This window comes from Megalobrama amblycephala, linkage group LG1, assembly GCF_018812025.1.
Source record: "Megalobrama amblycephala isolate DHTTF-2021 linkage group LG1, ASM1881202v1, whole genome shotgun sequence".
Taxonomy (NCBI): domain Eukaryota; kingdom Metazoa; phylum Chordata; class Actinopteri; order Cypriniformes; family Xenocyprididae; genus Megalobrama; species Megalobrama amblycephala.
This window is the reverse complement of record NC_063044.1, coordinates 71,417,950-71,430,875: the sequence shown is the minus strand read 5'-3', so window position 1 is coordinate 71,430,875 and position 12,926 is coordinate 71,417,950. Positions and strand designations below refer to the sequence as shown.

General features: G+C 43.8%; 1 protein-coding gene across 1 annotated transcript in view; it reads left to right on the top strand.

The window, feature by feature from the left end:
- LOC125248671 (60 kDa lysophospholipase-like) overlaps positions 1–12,926 on the top strand; it is a 62,964-nt gene that overhangs the window by 18,074 nt on the left and 31,964 nt on the right. The window contains exons 5-6 of the mRNA XM_048160781.1: positions 12,108–12,219; positions 12,551–12,676. Of these exons, the coding sequence (XP_048016738.1) occupies positions 12,108–12,219; positions 12,551–12,676 (238 nt within the window). The remainder of the gene's footprint in view (positions 1–12,107; positions 12,220–12,550; positions 12,677–12,926) is intronic.

Here is a 12,926-nt window from a genome sequence, read left to right as displayed (position 1 = left end):
CTGGGGTGACTCCAACCTGACGAGGGGTGGGTTCTCCCAGAGGTAAAGACACAGGCTTCGTCTAGGAGCAACCATGGAACTAGACATATGGGATCCCTGTAGGGTCACACATATGGTACCCAGCCTAAACCCGGTTCTCAAGGATGCAACGGAGTATAGGCCTGGCGCCAGACGCTCTGCCACATTGGCTGCCGAAGGGAGATCGGAGGACTCAACAGGGTCAGCCTTGTAGGGACTCTCTGGTGCAAAAGTGCATGTAAGCACATCAAGCGTACACTAATCTGGGGCCTCTCCATTCCTCTGACCTGAGGTGAGAACATGGGAGGAGACCGGCTCAACACGAAGGCTATAAAATCTAGCGAAGGTGTCGCCCAGCCTGCAGCTCTACAAATGTCTGTCAGCGAGGCGCCACGAGCCAGCGCCCAGGAGGATGCGACACCTCTCGTGGAGTGCGCATGCAACCTGAGCAGGCAGGGCACGCCCTGAGCTTGGTAAGCCAGGGTGATGGCATCCACTATCCAGAGGGCCCTCATCTGCTTGGAGACAGCCTTTCCCTTCTGCTGACCTCCGTAACAGACAAAGAGCTGGTCTGAGGTCCTGAAGCTTTGGGTTCTGTCTATGTACAGTCACAAAGCGCGAACTGGACAGAGCAAAGCCAGGGCTTGGTCTGCCTCCTCCGGGGACAGCGCTTGCAGGCTCACTACCTGGTCCCTGAAGGGAGTGGTAGGAACCTTGGGCACATAGCCAGGCTGGGGTCTTAGTACCACGTGGCCATCACCCGGCCCGAACTCAAGGCACGATTCGTTGACCGAAAATGCCTGCAGGTCCCCTACCCTCTTGATGGAGGCCAATGCAACCAGCAGCAAAGTCTTCATAGACAGAATCTTTAAGTCTGCTGACTGCAAGGGCTCAAAGGGAGCATTCTGGAGTGCTCTTAGCACCAGAGCAAGGTCCCAAGAGGGTATGGAGGGGGGTCGAGGAGGATTTAACTGTCTTGCCCCCCTAAGGCCAAGTGATGCCAACGTGCCATTATGTGGTCAGTGCAGAAATAGCAGCAAGCATGGACTTTGGGGGGAGGGGGACAGCCTAATCCAACCCTTGTCAAGAAGGAAAGCCAAGCATCTTCGGGGGTCTTCTCGGCGAGAAGAGCCCACTCGATGAACGCTTCAAGGTGTAAGCAGTCTTGTAGCCCAAGTGATGGTGTTAAGTACCTGGAAGTCACCTAGCCTCCGGTCCTGTCCAGGGACCAAAGGAGTTTCCAGAGGCCTGGACCGGGTGCCAAAGTGTCCCTGTCTCTGAGAAAGAAGGTCCTTCCTCAGAGGAATAGGCCAGGGAGGGGCTGTCACGAGGAGTGAGAGTTCCGGGAACCAGGTCCGGTTGGGCCAATAGGGCACAACTAACTGGACCTGCTCCTCGTCCTCCCTGACTTTGCACAAGGTCTGTGCAAGTAGGCTCACTGGGGGAAACGCATATTTGCGAGGGCCCCGGGGCCAGCTGTGCGCCAGTGCATCTGTCCCGAGTGTTCCCTCGGACAGGGAGTAAAACAACTGGCAATGGGAGATTTCTGGTGAGGCAAACAGGTCTACCTGAGCCTCTCTGAACTCTCTCCAAATCAGCAGGACCACCTGGGGGTGGAGTCGCCACTCTCCCGGCAGCGCAGCTCGTGATAGCTCGTCGGCCACACGGTTGAGTACACCGGGGACATGAATGGCACGAAGTGACCTCAAATGCTTCTGACTCCAGAGGAGGAGATGGCGGGCGAGTTGCAACATGCGATGGGAGCGCAGACCACCTTGGCGATTGATGTATGCAACGGTCGCAGTGTTGTCCGTGCGGACCAGCACGTGCTTGCCCCATAACGGCCCTTTGAGACGGCTCAGAGCAAGGCGTACAGCTAGCAACTCGAGGCAGTTGATGTGCCAATGCAGTTGGGGGCCCGTCCACACCCCGGAAACTGCATGCCTTTTGTACGTGGCACCCCAGCCGGTGGCGGAGGCATCTGTCAATACCACAGCATGCCAGGACACCTGCTCTAGGGGCACTCCTGCCTGAAGAAACAAGGGGTTCGACCACGGGCTGAAGGCTTGGCGGCATTCCGGAGTGATTGCCACCCGGAAAGTGCCTCGTTGCCACGCCCATTTCGGGACTCGGCCGTGAAGCCAGTGTTGAAGCGACCTCATATGAAGTAAACGGAGTGGGGTTACTGCCGCTGCGGCTGCCATATGCCCCAGGAGCTTCTGAAAGAATTTCAGTGGGACCGCTGTCCTGCCTTTGACTGTATTCAAGCAGTTCAACACTGACTGAACACGTTCCTCTGCGAGGCATGCTATCTGTTCGACCAAATCCAACTCCATACTGAGAAAAGAGATCCTCTGCACAGGGGAGAGTTTGCTCTTTTCCCAGTTGACCTGAAGTCCCTCCATGACTTTCGTGAAGACGGGGAGACAGGGCCAGCCCGAAGAGTAGAACTCTGTACTGATATGCTGGACCTTTGAACGCAAACAGCAGGAATGGCCTGTGTCACGGAAGAGTCGAGACATGTAAGTATGCGTCCTTCAGGTCAATCGCTGCAAACCAATCTTGGGGATGGATGCACTCGAAAATGTGCTTCTGCGTGAGCATTTTGAACGGTAGCTTGGTGGAGGCTCCGATTCACAAGGAACTCAATGGTTTGTCGGGGGAAGCTCCCTGGTCCGCCTCTAACTGAGGAGAACTGCTGGGCTCAGTCCCCAACAGTGTCACCAAAAAGGCCACCTTGTGAGATGGGAGTGTCGAGAAAGCGTTTTTAGCTTGACAACCTCTCGCACCTCTGCAAGGTAAGCCAGGGGGTGCTTCTGGACTACTGAGGTGGACATCGTCTGGCCGAGGGCCTGTGCCGTGACTTTGATCACGGTTAGTCAACAAGCGCAAGCTCAACCTTGGCTCAGAACTATCCTCATGCATAAAGAGTGCCTTGTAGAGGGCTGCATTGGGTTTGGGCTCCCGCGGGACCCAACGCAAATCTCGCGGGAGCGGGCGGTTTTACCTTTGCTGCGGGCGGGAGTGGGCGGTCAGAAAACTTTGCGGGAGACCCGCGGGGAATGGTGGAATTTGGCGAGTAATAGAAACGGTCAACAAATGAAGTTGAGAGGAAAATTAAAGCGGCTCTTTAATGACAAAAGCAAAGCAAGACAAGTCAGACACTTGGAAACAATTCTTAAAATTCGTGCGTTTTATTTTGAGCATTCTCGCATGATCTAGTGCACCGTCAGAGAGGGCATTCACGGGATTGGGACCGCAGTCGATCAGCAACATTCTCTTCCTCCACAGCAATATTGCAAAGTGATTCATTTGTTAAATTCATTCGTTAACGTTGTTTATTTTATGTTATTTATTAGTGTTGTTTTTTGAGCACAGCCCCTCGTTGCCATTTGTTAATTAGGTCAAGAGGCGTGATGATGCCAGTGTTATTGAGCAGGCTGCCTAAGTTTGAATGTTTTTATTCTTATTTGTATTTTTCAAACAGAATACCTGCGACATTTGGATAATAATTGTAAAACTGCTGTTTTTCATGTAGCCTAGTTTATCATATTATGTATATTTTTTTTTGCAAAGCAGTCTATTTTTATGTGCAAAGTTTTTGATAAAAACAAAATTATATTTGAATGTATTGTGTTTTGTCTTTTTTTTTTTTTTACATGCAGGCCAGGGAAACGAAACAAACAACCCCATGAATCTCTTTAATAATATCAATACAAATACGTGGTTTTTTTTTCCTGCGGGACGGGAGAAGACACAAAATCAATGCATCTCTATTATTGTGCGAGAATAAATTCTCAGAGTTTTGCGGGTGCGGGCGGGAGTGGACATACATATTGCGGGAGCGGGCGGGAGTGTAACACATACATTGCGGGAGCGGGCGGTAATGGTCAGAAATTCGGCGGGCGTGGGCGGGAGCGGGATGAAGAAAACAGTCCCGCGCAGGGCTCTAGTGCCTTGGCCTCATATGCAGGGTGGGTGTGGTCTGTGCACAGCCACCCCACCCAAGAGGGTAGCGAGAAAGGAAAAAACTTTATGCAGATTTTGGCACTTTTGGCATTCCATATATATGGCACCAATACAGTTCCATACTGCCAAGTTTTCCATGCACATCAGGAACACCCGGGAAAGCATGGCTGTAAACTCTGAGTCTGAGTCAGCATAAACACACACCATTACAGTGGGCAGCGTCACCCTCATTTCCAGAGCATAACAGCACTCTCTCTGATGCTGCAATCGACATCTGACCCTCATGCTAGGTTCCCCTATGAGAAGGAACCAGCAATCCAATCCAGAAACTGCACAGCTTGCAATGCGCTAGAGGGAGGGGCCCCGAAGGAACCCCTCAACCTCAAGTCACCCAAGCCATTTCACCAAAGTAGACCTCTTCTGGTGCACCAGAGAGGGCGCTACAATGGAGACTAGGCAAGGAGACTGCGCATCTAGAGCAGCAAGCGAGCGCTGGGTTGCCGTGACAACCCGCGCTGCAGCCCGACAGCTCGATGGCACACGACACGCAGAGGAGCGAGAGGTTTGCTCTCGCTGATCTCCACGGTCTCCCAGAGTGTCGTGGCAGACCCGCGGCTGTGCTTTTACACACAAGCGGCAGCTGGCCAACAACAGAGGGGACTTCAAGCTTCCCGGAAATGAAAGCTTCTCATACGAAAACATGAACCCACGAGCATCGTTTCAGCACGTGCCCAGACATGATCCAGAAACACACAAATAGAATGTCATCTTTAAAAAGACACAAGCTCTACTTGTGTAAGCTCTTTTAGGGACTTTACTCTTTTAAAAGTGCTGAAGCACACAGGGGAACGGCCGCCGCAACACAGACAGGGATTGTGTGCAGCCTGCCGTGTGCTCGCTCTCTCTCTTTGAAGGTGCTCACTCTTACCAGCCGTAAAAATGGCTTTCAGCGCTCAAAGCGCACCGTACCGGCTGTGAGAACAGCCTTCTGACGCTGTCAAAACAGCTATTTGCTCAATAATGGCAAACGAAACAAAAAACAGAAAATAAAGAGAGGACTTCAACCCCGCTGCTGTGCTGTTTGCCCGCACTCGGAAAAAATGAGAAGTTCAACCAAAAAGCTTGACTCGTCTTCTATCAGACCCTTGCTTGCAGAGAACAGGAACAAACACCGTTCGGCTCCGAAGTAAAAAACTGAAGATGCAACGCACCTGCTGCTCATTAAATACCTGCGCTGCGAGGCGAGCAGCTGATGCATATGATTGCATGCCAATGTGCATTGGCTCATTTTAGTTACACTCGAAGTAGATTGGCCTTTCTAACGAGATTTCTATTCGTCGGTCTGTCCGACGTACATCGAACGTGACCGAACTGAATGGGAACTACAACGCATGTCTGTGTTTTGCAAACAATTCTGCGGCTTTTAGCGAATCGTGAGAGTCAATGATTCAGTTATTCATTCACAGCCACTTGCTTCGTTACAGAATGAATGACTCGATGACTCACTCATAAAAGGTTTAAGTTTAATATTTAAAAGTTTTACTTTATCATTGCATAATTTCTCTATTGGACATTTTTATATAAACATTATTTATTTTATAAAGTTATATTCATAAAGGTAAAAATATGCATTGGAAAATCAATTTAGGGGCAAATATTGTTCCTTACTGGTAAAAGTGTGACTGCAGTCTAAGTGGAAGAGAGGGTGTACACGGAAGGATGGTAATCCCTTCAGTAGATGTCATGTGGGTTGGGATTTTTTATTTTTGGTAAATCATTTAGATCTATTGCTCTATTAGCTTCTCTTTGCTACTAACATGGGCAGCCCAATGTCAAGTCAAGTCAAGTCAAGTCACCTTTATTTATATAGCGCTTTTTACAATGCAGATTGTGTCAAAGCAGCTTTACAGTTGATAACTGGTATATAATTCTGGCTTGCACAGCAGCTCTTAAAGAATAGTGTCAATGCAGGCAGATCAAAGCACTGTTGAATATCAAATGTCAAGTGTCCCCAACTAAGCAAGCCAAAGGCGACCGCGGCAAGGAACCAAAACTCCAACTGGTGACATCAGGTGGCAAACAGGTGGCAAATAGGTGTTAAAATGAGAGAAAAAACCCTTGGGAGAAACCAGGCTTAGTCGGGGTGGCAGTTCTCCCTTTGGCGAACAGTGCTTTGTTACGATTCAGGCAGTTATCATAAGTCCGATAAGATTGCAACATTCAAAGTATTTATTCCAGTTCTATCCATTTGAGGATCATATTCATCACACCGGTATGGACAGTTTGTTGAGGAGCTGTGCCACTGGCTGTCGTGTTGATGAAGCCTTCACAATGGATGATCTAGTTGACTTCGATCTCTGCTGATACTTCAGGGCTGCGTTGTGGTCGTTTCAGGGCGCCGATCCTCGATCTTACCTGGATACAGCCCAAATCCAGTTGACTATGGTAAACCTTGGGATAAACAGAAAGACTAATATTAGCGTGGATGCCATTCTTCTTCTGATGTAACGAAGAACATCTGGTGTTCTAGGAAGTGTTCCCGGTTCTGGCTGACCTAATTTATGCAGCCTAATAATCCTTTAATGGATTTGAAAATATAAATTGATAATGTGTTATGTGTATGCCAGGTTAAAGAGATGCGTTTTTAGTCTAGATTTAAACTGACAGAGTGTGTCTGCATCCCGAACAATGCTAGGAAGATTGTTCCAGAGTTTAGGTGCCAAAAAGGAGAAAGATCTATCGCCTGCGGTTGATTTTGATATTCGAGGTATTATCAGCTGGCCTGAATTCTGAAGATCGCAATAAACGTGAAGGACTATAATGCGTTAAGGGCTCGCTCAGGTACTGGGGAGCTAAACCATTTAGTGCTTTGTAAGTAATTAGCAAGATTTTAAAATCTATACGATGTTTAACAGGAAGCCAATGCAGTGATTGACAGAACTTGGGCTAATATGGTCATACTTCCTAGTTCTAGTAAGAACTCTAGCTGCTGCATTTTGTATGAGCTGTAGTTTATTTATTAAGAGAGCGGAACAACCACCCAGTAGAGCGTTACAGTAATCTAGCCTCAAGGTCATGAACGCATGAACTAACTGTTCTTGCATTTTTCATTGAGAGCATATGTCGTAGTTTAGAAATATTTTTAAGATGGAAGAATGCGGTTTTTACAGATGCTATTAACATGGCCTTCAAATGAAAGATTGGTATCAAAGAGCACACCCAGGTTTCTAACTGACGACGAAGATTTAACAGAGCAGCCATCAAGTGTTAGACAGTATTCTAGGTTAATACGTGAAAAAGTTTTTGGTCCAAAAATTAGAATCTCTGTTTTTTCTGAATTTAGTAGTAGGAAATTACTAGTGATCCAATTTTTTATATCAGCTATACATTCCGTTAATTTTGTGAATTGGTAAGTTTCGTCAGGGCGCGAAGAAATATAGAGCTGAGTATCATCAGTGTAACAATGAAAACTAATTCCATGCTTCCTAATGATATCTCCCAAGGGTAGCATGTACAGAGTGAAAAGCAATGGTCCTAGTACTGAGCCTTGCGGTACTCCATATTTAACTTGTGATTGATATGACCTCTCTTCATTTACTACTACAAACTGATAACGGTCAGATAAGTATGATTTGAACCATGCCAATGCAATTCCACTAATGCCAACATAGTTTTCGAGTCTATTTAAAAGAATATTGTGATCAATAGTGTCAAATGCAGCACTAAGATCCAGTAACACTAATAGAGAGATACAACCACGATCTGATGATAAGAGCAAATCATTAGTAACTCTAATGAGAGCAGTCTCAGTACTATGGTATGGTCTAAATCCTGACTGGAAATTCTCACAGATACTATTTCTTTCTAAAAAGGAACATAGTTGTGATGAAACTGCCTTTTCTAGTATTTTTGACAGAAAAGTGAGATTTGAGATCGGCCTGTAATTGACTAATTCTCTAGGATCAAGTTGTGTTTTTTAATAAGAGGTTTAATAATAACCAGCTTAAAAGTTTTTGGTACATTATCCTAGTGATAAAGATGAATTAACGATATAAATAAGAGGAATCTATGACCTCTGGAAGCATCTCTTTCAATAGCTTAGTTGGTATAGGGTCTAACATACATGTTGTTGATTTTGATGATTTAACAATTTTAGACAATTCTTCCTCTCCTAAAGCAGTAAATGAATTGAATTTTTCCTCAGGGACACTACAATGCACTGTCTGACACAATACTGTAGTAGAAGGTTGCATGGTTATAATTTTTTCTCTAATATTATCAATCTTGCAAGTAAAGAAGTTCATAAAGTCGGTACTGCTGTGCTCTTTGGAAACATCAGAAGTTGAAGCTTTATATCTTGTTAATTTAGCCACTGTATCAAATAAATACCTAGGGTTGTGTTTATTTTCTTCCAAAAGTTTTGAAAAATAGGCAGATCTAGCAGTTTTTAAGGCCTTTCTGTACTCAAACATTCTCTCTCTCCACAAAATGCGAAATACTTCTAGTTTTGTTTTCTTCCAGTGGCGCTCCATTTTTCTGGCTGCTGTTTTTAGGGCCCGAGTGTGCTCATTGTACCAAGGCATTGGATTAAATATTGCAACATCGAGGTCTTCTAACCTGTCTGGTATGCTAAGGCAATGAAACTGATCAGGAAGATTATTTATAAAGCGATCTTTAGTGGTAGAAGTGATGGTACTACCATATTTATGGCAGAGAGGCAGTTTAGCTGCCTTGACTTAAATGTAGTATACACAAGACTAGATAATGATCTGAGATGTCGTCACTCTGCTGCAGAATTTCAACGGCATCAATATCGATTCCATGTGACAATATTAGATCTAAAGTATGATTACGACAATGAGTGGGTCCTGACACATGTTGTCTAACACCAATAGAGTTTAGAATGTCTGTAAATGCCAATCCCAATGAGTCTTTTTTATTATCTAAATGGATATTAAAATCACCACCAACCAAGTACTTTATCTGCAGTTAGTACTAACTCCGATAGAAAATCAGCAAATTCTTTGATAAAGTCTGTATGGTGTCCTGGTGGCCTACAGTAGCCAACACAAATGTCAGCTTACATAATGTTATGTAAAGCACCATTACTTCGAAGGAATTTGAAAGACTTCTGACTAATACTGTAAATATTACTATAAATTACAGCAACGCCTCCCCCTTTACTTTTCTGACGAGGATTGTGTCGATAATCATAACCTTGAGGACTAGACCCATTTAAAGTAATGTAATCGTCCGGTTTTAGCCAAGTTTCTGTCAAACACAGCACATCTAGATTATTATCTGTGATAATATTGTTTACAATAAGTGCTTTTGAAGAAAGTGATCTAATATTTAACAACCCAAACTTTCTCATTTGTTTAGTATTATTATCTCTATTTTTTATTTTTTGAACATAAATTAAATTTTTACCATTAAATGGGTTTGGAAGTTGTTTGTTTTTACTAATTCTGGGTACAGACACAGTCTCTATGTGATAATATCTAGGTGTAAGAGTTTCTATGTGTTGGGAATTATCTGACTTCTGTAACATGAGTCAGCTAGCAGACGGTCGGTTTAGCCAGTCTGTCTGCTGTTTTTTCCTGACCTGGGCCGTAGTTTGTCATGTTTTAGTTCTAAGTCTATGTGCCATATTACTAGAGAGAACAGCAGCACCATCCCGGGATGGATGAATAACATCTCTTTTCAACAGGTCAGGTCTGCCCCAAAAACTTTTCCAATTGTCTATGAAACCTATATTATTCTGCGGACACCACTTAGACAGCCAGCCATTGAGTGATGATAATCTGCTAACTATCTCATCACTCCAATGAACAGGAAGAGGGCCAGAGCAAATTACTTCTCCTGACATTGTACTTGCGAGTTCACACACCTCTTTAATGTTAATTTTAGTGATCTCCGACTGGCGAAAGGCGAACATCATTTGTGCCAACGTGAATAATAAATATTTACGAGTATTTACGATTAGCATTAGCCAGTACTTTTAAATTTGCTTTGATGTCAGGTGCCCTGACTATGGTGGCTGGTGTCTCTATTTTCACGTTCCGTGTAATAGAGTCACCAATAACTAGGGCATTTTCATAAGGATTCTCAGTGGGTGCGTCACTGAGTGGGGATAACCTGTTTGATGCTCTTACTGGAACAGAAGAGTGGGGTTTTCCGCGGCTAGGCCACCTCACCGTTACCCAAGTGCCCTGTTGCGCGGGCTCTACAGCCGGAACTGAACAATGTACAGAGTTCACTAAGCTAGTCACATCCAAAACAGTATCTGAAGCACTTGCATTCTTACTATCCTCGATTAAAGTTTGGATGCATGTCTTTAATTCTGAGATTCTGACTATTTCCCTACATTTATGACACGTAAATCCCTCGTCGCTGATAGAGAGAGCTATGCTGAACATTTGGCAAATGGAACAGGTAAACAATGCTGTGAGAGGATGACATGACTGACCGTGTTTGTAGACTGATCCGAGGTACCACAGCTCTTTGATGAACGCGTTGAAAAAGGAAGGTGCGAGAGACTGATGACAAGTTAACAAGCTAGCGAGATGCAAACGCGTTGTAACAGCGATTAAAGGTACAATATGTAAGATATTCGCAGTAAAATATCCGAAAACCACTAGGCTAATGTTATATATTTTGTCCAGCTGATTACTAACAATATCTCTAATGTTTTCAACTACTTGTAAATCATGAGAAAATTCCCATTCTAAACAGTGACACGGGGCAGTGCAGTCGCCTGTCAATGACGTCAGTTATCCTTTGTTACCGCCTTTACTGACGTAGAAACCACATGACAACAGTGTCGTGGACAAATGCGGAAGTAGTGTCTAGCGTCCAGCAAACCACTAGCTTGCTTCAAGCAGTTCCTTATTTACTTCTTGCACGTTTTATGGTGGATTGTGTTACTTATTTATGGAACATAATTACTGGTTACCATCTGCCGCTGGTTCTGTCGACAAGGACAGCTCCCGTAAACGTAAGCGAACGGGCCAACCAAATGACCCAAGAAGAGTTTGAGACAAGAGGAGAGAAAGAGCGAGGATCAATATTGGTGTTGCATTTTCTAGATGGAGAGAGCTTCACGACATACTTCACCTAGAAAGAGATGCCGATCTCGCTTGTGTTTTACTCGACAGGTGAGTTGTTTTGATTCGTATCTTTACAGAAAACGTATGCCATTATAACGATCAACACGATTGGTATTATGGGGCATACACGCCAAATGCGGGGCATCGCGTTTCTAGACCCGCGCGAGGACGCGTCTGATCCATAGTCTGATCGCGTCTTTGCATTGACTTTGTATGTAATCTACTCGCGCAAATTGTTGAAATCGCGTTTGCTATGTATGACCAATTATTGTGTTTGAATGTACACGAGTGTATATATTTGTTGAACAAGTGGTAATCGTTTTCATATCATCTGACTAAACAGTAATCAATTAATTTGATAGTTTACTGTCAAACTATATTTGCTGTATTGTATTGCAATATAGCATGACGCAATATGTAATGGTGGCATGTGAAAATCTTTTTCAGACACTTACGAAATCCAGTATTGGATAGATTTTGTTAGTTACTGTAGTTATCATAATTTTACATCATAACCTCACAATAAAAATTGTGCTATCAATACATATGATACATATGGTAAAGCGGAAGCAGCACCAGCGATTGTGTCATAATAAAAGTTCCGCTGCTCGTGAGGCGTGTGTTGATCAATCGCGACAACACTCGGTCCTGCTCTGCCTCATACTACGGTAACGTTAATAATCACATCCATGAACATGATTTCTTCCCAAGTCCTATTGCACTGTCTGTTGAGGGAAAGACCACATGTCCCTAGATTCCACACTCAAACTTGCCGTCATCAAGCTACGCCTTTGTTTTGAATAGGCTCTAGCGACCTCTAGCGGATAAAATTATCACATACTGCACCTTTAAGATTCAAAGATTACAAGATAGAATTGTAAAGCTTTTTACAGTTAATTGTAGAGCTTTTTGTCAATGTTTGGGCACTTTTTGTTTGTTTGTTTGTTTATAGAATAAATTTTAATATTGTGCTGTTTTTTTTAAACATGCTCTATCTCCTTCAACCCCCAGACTGTCCAAACTCAATAAAAGGATTGTATATACAGTTTTAGAGTACTCTCCCCTTCTCGACTCCTGTAATATGAAGACAGATGACTGGGCCAGAATTGGAAAAGACATTGAGGTGCTTCCTTTTTAACATCTTTATGTTTGGCTTTGAGTTGCAGGGCTTTTGACTTACTTTTTTTATTATTATTTTGCTGGGATGTGAATGCGACTGAAATGGTCGCGCTGTCAAATACAAAGTTAGACATGACTTAAAATACTGATTTGTGAACAGAACTAAATTGACTCTGTTTTTTGTTTTACAAAAAAAGGATCTTTTTTGTAAATGTGTAATTGTAGGTAATCTTCAAATTTCTTGAAGGTAGATCAGAGAATAGGGAACATTTTCTTTAGTTTGTATGTCAAAATCAGTACTGAGATTTTCAAAGATTTTTCCCTCATGTTCACAGAGTCGCTATGAGCAATATGATGGTTTTGTCGTTCTGCATGGCACAGACACTATGGCTTACACCGCTTCTGCCTTATCCTTCATGTGTGAGAATCTGGGAAAGCCTGTCATCTTCACTGGCTCACAGGTAACACATTTTAAATGGACAATTTACTCACCTTTGTGTTGATTGTTGGGAGAAGTGTGGCCCAGATCAATCCAGTGATTATCTGGTCCAAATCCGGATTGTGACCTTAGGCCAATTAGGTGCACTTTAATGCAGTTGACTGATTTACAATTTATCTCATTTGAAATGATAACATTTCATCTGTTATGATTTTAAAGAATAATACAGTTTAAAATATTAAATTAATTAATTTCAGAGAACTTTATTATTT